The 6,472-nt window shown below is 45.0% G+C and overlaps 1 protein-coding gene across 3 annotated transcripts in view; it reads left to right on the forward strand.

The window, feature by feature from the left end:
• The window catches only part of Recql5 (RecQ like helicase 5), a 53,042-nt gene that overhangs the window by 21,179 nt on the left and 25,391 nt on the right, over positions 1-6,472 (forward strand). For all 3 annotated transcript variants that reach the window (XM_045159065.1, XM_045159064.1, XR_006638940.1), the window contains one exon: positions 636-715. In XM_045159065.1, coding sequence (XP_045015000.1) covers positions 636-715 — 80 coding nt within the window. The remainder of the gene's footprint in view (positions 1-635; positions 716-6,472) is intronic.

The following is a 6,472-nucleotide window of genomic DNA, read 5'->3' on the forward strand; positions in this document are numbered from 1 at the left end:
CTGGAAGCCCTGGTATGCCCACTCTTTGTTTCTTTCTATGTGTCATCTCTGTGCTTGCAAATAAATAAATAAAAATAAAAATAGGGCTGGGCATCGTGGCATGTGCCTTTAATCTCAGCACTGGGGAGGCAAAGGTAGGAGGATCATCATGAGTTCGGAAGCCACCTTGAGACTACATAGTGAATTCCAGGACAGCCTGGACTAGAGTAAAACTCTACCTCAAAAAAACAACAACAAAAATAAATAAATATAGGGCAGGAGAGACTTAGCAGTTAAGGCACTTGTCTGCAAAGCCTAAGGACCCAGGTCCAATTCCCCAGTACCCACGTAAGTCAGATGCACAAGGTGGCATATGCTCAGGAGTTTGTTTGCAGTGGCTACAGGCCCTGACACACCCATTCTCTCTCTCTACTTGCCTGTCTCTCTCAAATAAATAAAATATTTTAAAATGAAAAGTTCCCTCCCAGAAAGTTTGATTCAGTAATCTGGAGGTTTTGATGTGTACTCAGATTTAGGAACACTGCTTAATAAACAACTGTATTACTATCCTTTAATATTTTGCTCCCTTATTACTTAGTGTGGCAATAAGGTAGTCTGATTGGAAGAGTTGCTCAGTTGTCATTTTCTCTCTCCAGGAAAGGAGAGGGAACAAAGCATTTGATAAAGCCATGCTGTTGGCCTTTGATGCCCTGGTGGCCTTCTGTGAAGAATTGGGGTAAGTGGAGCTGAGAATGTAGTTCTTCCTTATTAGCAGGTGCAGGGCCCTAGGTTTGATTCCTGCACTGGCAGAAAATAAACCAAATTGGGGTGGCTTATTTTGGATGTGGAACATAGTATGGGATCATTTCCTTCCCCAGCAGCCATTACTTAACTAACCCACATAAGCTAGCTCATGGGCCACCAAGGACCGCCCCCTGCCTGAAAAGGTCATTATATCAGCATGTCAGGACCCTTACTGTTTTTTTTCTAGAAGCCCCTGGAACTGTGGTAGTGTAAGGATATTTTCAGCTTTTGGGGTGGTCAACCACCCTCTCATTTTACCGTTCTGGGATGGCTTGTGCTGTGAGCAACTCAGCCCAGAGTAATGTGGCCAGCTCTGAGACACTGGCATAGTGGTTATCACAGTGAATGGGACTCACTCATTTTTTTTTTGAGATAAGATCTCATGTAATCCTGGCCTCAAATTTACTGTGTATCAAAGGCTGGCCTTGAATTTATAATCCTCCTGCTCTCTCTCTCAAGTACTGGGATTACAAGTATGTATCATCATGCCTGGTGAGCATGGTCTGTATTACTCAGGGCCCAAACAGAAGCATGGGACCCACCTGTCTCCTGTCTGGTGGCAGGGGCCTGGTCACATGCTTTGGAGAAGTCACTCTTTTCTCTCGGAACACCAGCCTGCCTACATGGAACCCACTTCTCTATTTTGTCTGTACCTGTGGCAATGGGGCAGGGACCATAGCTCTGAAAAGAACTTGACAGCTGCTTGATGACAAGTTATAGCTGACTGTATGCTGTCACTAGTGTCCTGGGCAAGGGATATCTAAGAGGATTCTGTATACTTTGATGTATAAAAATCTTGGCTCATGGGCTGGAGAGATGGCTTAGCGGTTAAGCGCTTGCCTATGAAGCCTAAGGACACTGGTTTGAGGCTCGATTCCCAGGACCCACGTTAGCCAGATGCACAAAGGGGTGCATGCATCTGGAGTTCAGTTGCAGTGGCTGGAGGTCCTGGCATGCCCATTCTCTCTCTTTCTCTTTCTGGCGCCTTCTCTGTCTCTCTCAAATAAATAAAAACAAAAAAAATTTTTAAAAATCTTGGCTCAGCAGTTAAAGGCACTTGCTTGAAAAGCCTGTTGGCTAGGGTTCAATTTTCTAGCACCCACATAAAGCCAGATGCAATGTGACACATGCATCTGGACTTTATTTGCTATGGCAAAAAGTCCTGGCACATGTGTATGCATGTACACACACACATGCAAGTAAATAACTAAATAAATTTTAAGGACAAAAGTGCTCTTGGATTCATCTGCTCTCATGGAACCATCCTGGGAGCAGATGAACAGAATGATTGCTGAGGCATAGAGATGAATAAACCAGAGAGGTCATGGTCATAATGGTTATGGTAGTTATTCAGCTCTGGCCTCCTGATTTTCAGTGGAGAATTCATTTCATACATGTAACTATCCTCTTAGTGATTTTTAAAAATTTGTCTTTATTTTTATTTGTTTACTTTTTATTTTTTAAAATATTTTTTATTTATTTATTTGAGAGCGACAGACACAGAGAGAAAGACAGATAGAGGGAGAGAGAGAGAATGGGCGCGCCAGGGCTTCCAGCCTCTGCAAACGAACTCCAGACGCGTGCGCCCCCTTGTGCATCTGGCTAACGTGGGACCTGGGGAACCGAGCCTCGAACCGGGGTCCTTAGGCTTCACAGGCAAGCGCTTACCCGCTAAGCCATCTCTCCAGCCCTTACTTTTTATTTTTTAAGGTAGGGTCTCACTCTAGTAAAGGCTGACCTGAAAGTCACTATGTAGTCTCAGAGTGGCCTTGTACTCATGGTAATCCTCCTGCCTCTGCCTCCTGAGTGCTAGGGTTAAAGGTGCGTACCACCACACCTGGCTTATTTTTATTTTTGAGAGAGACAAAGAGAGCCAGAAAGATAGAGAATGGGCATGCCACGCCCTTTTACCTGCTGTGAAGAGCTCCTGATGCATGTGCCCCCTTGTGTGCGTGTATGCATTGCATGCTTGTGCTACTTTTGTGATTGGCTATACAGAGGACCTGGAGATTCAAACAAGCATTCTTAGGCTTCACAGGCAAGTGTCTTAACTGCTAAGCCATCTCTCCAGGCCCCCCCCTTTTTTTTTTTTTTTTTGAGGTAGGGTCACTCTAGCCCAAGCTGACCTGGAATTCACTGTGTAGTCTCAGGCTGGCCTCAAACTCACAGTGATCCTCCTGAGTGCTGCGATTAAAAGTGTGTGCCACCATGCCCAGCTCCCTCTTTTGCCAAAATTATAGTTTATTGTTTTTGGTGGTACAGAGAGTGTTTGTCTACGATGCTGGGAATTGGACCTAGGGACTCAGGACTCAAATGCTGTGCAAGCACTCTCTTACTGTGCTGCACCCCTTTCCCCTACAAGACTGGAGTGCTGATTAAATACACAGTACTAGTGCGAAGGCTGGAGAAATGGCACAGCAGTTAAGGCACTTTCCTGCAAAGTCTAACCACCTGGGTTTGATTCCCCAGTACCCATGTAAAGTCAAATGGACAAAGTGGCATGTGCATCTCGAGTTTGCTTGCAGTGGATAGAGGCCCTGGTGCACCCATTCCATCTCTCTGTCTCTTTCTGCATGTACCTAAGTAAAAATATTTTAAAAGTGCACAATACTAGTGTCTAGCAGATGTTTTAGACTCTCCTCTGGAAACCAAGGGGACACTTATTTGGACCCTGTATTTGGAATCTCATTTCCCTCCTACCCACTGATGACTTGGCAGCTCAGATGAGGTATTTCCTTCTGGAAATGGCTGTCTTTAACTTGGTCTCTGTGGCAGGACCACACCTACAAAAGTGGTGGGCTGCAGAGTTAGGCCCACCCTTATCTATGGCTATTACCACCAGAGAGCCCTTTCAAGACCCTGGTGCAAGGAGTTGCTCTTAAGGTGGAGTGAACCCTACTGTCATGTCTCGGCCAATGCTCTTTTTAATTTTAATTTAATTTCGTTTATTATCATTTTTATTTTTTGTTTTTATTTTATTTTATTATTTTTTGGTTTTTTGAGGTAGGGTCTCACCTAGCACAAGCTGACCTGAAATTCACTCTGTAGTCTCAGGGTGGCCTCAAACTCTTGGTGATCCTCCCACCTCTGCCTCCCAAGTGCTGGGATTAAAGGTGAGTACCAGCATACCCGGCTTGTTTTAATTATTATTTATTTGTGAGGAGAGAGAATGAAAGAGACAGTTGAGGGCTGGACAAATAGCTTAGCAGTTAAGGCATTTGCCTGCAAAGCCAAAGGACCCAGGTTCAATTCCCCAGTACCCCTGCAAGGAAGATGCCCAAGGTGGTACATGCATTTGGAGTTTGTTTGCAGCGGCTAGAGGTCCTAGCATATCCATTCTATCTGTCCTTCTCTCTCAAATACACAAATTAAAATAAAAAACAATTTTAAAAAAGAGACTCTTGATTGCATAAACAATGCATAGCATGAATTGAAAAGCACCTCTCTGAAGAAAATAAAAAATCTGGGCGTGGTAACATATGCCTTTAATCCCAGCATTCAGGAGGCAGAGGTAGGAAGATCACCATGCGTTCAAGGCCACCCTGAGAGTACTGAGCGAATTCCAGGTCAGTCTGGGCTAGAGAAAGACCCTACCTCAAAGCCCCCTACACACACACACACACACACACGGTCTGGGCATGTTGGCTCATGTTTTTAATCTCAGCACTCAGGTGGGAGGATTGCAGAGAGTTCAAGGCCACCATGAGACTAGACTACGTATTGAATTCCAGGTCGGCCTGGGCTAGAGCAAGACCCTACCTTGAAACAAAACAAGACAAAACCCCTCAATGCTAGATAGTTGCTCCTTTTCTTTTTTCTTCCCTTTTCTAGGTTAAACAGAGGTTTATTAGAAAGTGAATGAAAGGCAGACAGTGAGTATCTCCTTTTTTTCTCTCTCTTTTTGAGCTAGAATCTCCTGTACCCAGGCTGACCTTGAACTTCCTATGTAGTCAAAAATGACCTTGATCTTCTGATCCTACTGCTGGCATTGCAGATATATGCCACTGTGCTCAGCTTATATGGTGCTGGGGATTGAGCTCAGGGCTGGTGCATGCTAGGCAGGCACTCTACCCACTGGGCCACATCCCCAGCCTCTCGTTGCTCCTTTTCTAGGATTGCTTCTGGTTAGAGGCTGAGGTTGAGATGGCTGTTCCCAGCAGTGTTCCTTAGGAAAGCCACCTGGCAGTAAAGGACCAAACAGTGGGGTTGGCTCAGCTGAAGTGGGTACATTTCTAAAAGGAAGCTGCTGTAGGGGGTGGGATGTGGTAGGAGGAGTGTTAGGTCAATAGAAAAGATACTCAAGTCAGTTACAAGTGAGGCCAGGGTGGGGCAGGCAGCGGTTTTCATCTCACCTCTGCTGTGTAGCCTCTTTCTCTGGGCTGCAGCCACGAACACATTATTCATGACCGCATTTTACCTCTTAGTGTTACAGGAACACTTACTACTAGGCTTAGAGCTGCCTCTGGTCTGGCAGTCTGGGCACTTCAGGATGCAAGAAGAGCTCTGTGTTTGGACCTGGGTTGAACTGTCTCCTGGGAAGCCCCATAGGCCGCAGCCTCCATTTGTCCATCTGTGTGCTCATTTGGTCACCCAGTCATTTATTCAACCAGCAAATATTGATGACAACTCTGTGCCAAGCACACTGACCACAGGGACACAATGTGGCACTTATCTCATGGGGAACACAAGTACTTGTCAAATAATCATATTTAAAAAATCCAACTACTAGCCAGGCATGCTGGTACATGCCTTTAATCCCAACCCTCAGAAGGCAGAGGTAGGAAGATCACCATGAGACCATGAGTACGAGGCCAGCCTGGTACTACATAGTGAATTTCAGGTCAGCCTGGGCTAGAGTAAGACCTACAAAAAAAAGAAAGAAAGAAAGAAAAAGAAAAGAAAAAAGAAACACATATACACACACAAAAAAAAGAGGGGCAGGGCTGGAGAGATGGCTTAGTGGTTAAGGTCTTTGCCTGCCAAAGCCAAATGATCCCAGTACAATTCTCCAGGACTCACATAAGCCAGATGTACAATGGGGTGCATGCATCTGGAGTTCATTTGCAGTGCCTGGAGGCCCTAGCGTGCCCATTCTCATTCATTTTCTCTCTCCCTCTCTCTGCCCCTTTCTCTCTCTTAAATAAATAAATAAATAAATAAAATATATTTTAAAAATTAAAACAAAACAAAACAAGAAACTACTAGGCTGACAAGATGGTTCAGCAGTTAAGGAACTTGCTCAGAAAGCCTAACTACTGGAGTTTGATTCCCCAGTACCCACGTAAAGCCAGAAGCACAAAGTGGCTCATGCACCTGGAGTTTGTTTGCAGCCACTACAGGCCCTGGTGCACCCATATTCGTTCTCTTTCTCTTTCTCCCCCTTGCAGGAAAAAAAAAAAAAAAAAAGCAACTACTCAGGGAAGGGCTTTGAATGGTGCTTTGAGAACAATGGTAGTCCTACCCAACCCTAGGGGGAAAGGGGGGTTCCCCTGAGGTGCTGTATATGAAAGAGGTCATTCTAGCCAAAGGAATATATAGCATATATAGAGGCCCTGTGGCAGGGAAAAAATACACTTATTTAGGAACTGAAAGTTATGCTAAGAACCCAGGGATATGTGCCAAATAGCTGGCAAAAAAACCTGGAGAACTGTTTCTGCTGCTTAGAGGGCCAGACCCTATGAAGACATGC

The sequence above is a fragment of the Jaculus jaculus genome, chromosome 9 (assembly GCF_020740685.1).
Source record: "Jaculus jaculus isolate mJacJac1 chromosome 9, mJacJac1.mat.Y.cur, whole genome shotgun sequence".
Lineage (NCBI taxonomy): Eukaryota > Metazoa > Chordata > Mammalia > Rodentia > Dipodidae > Jaculus > Jaculus jaculus.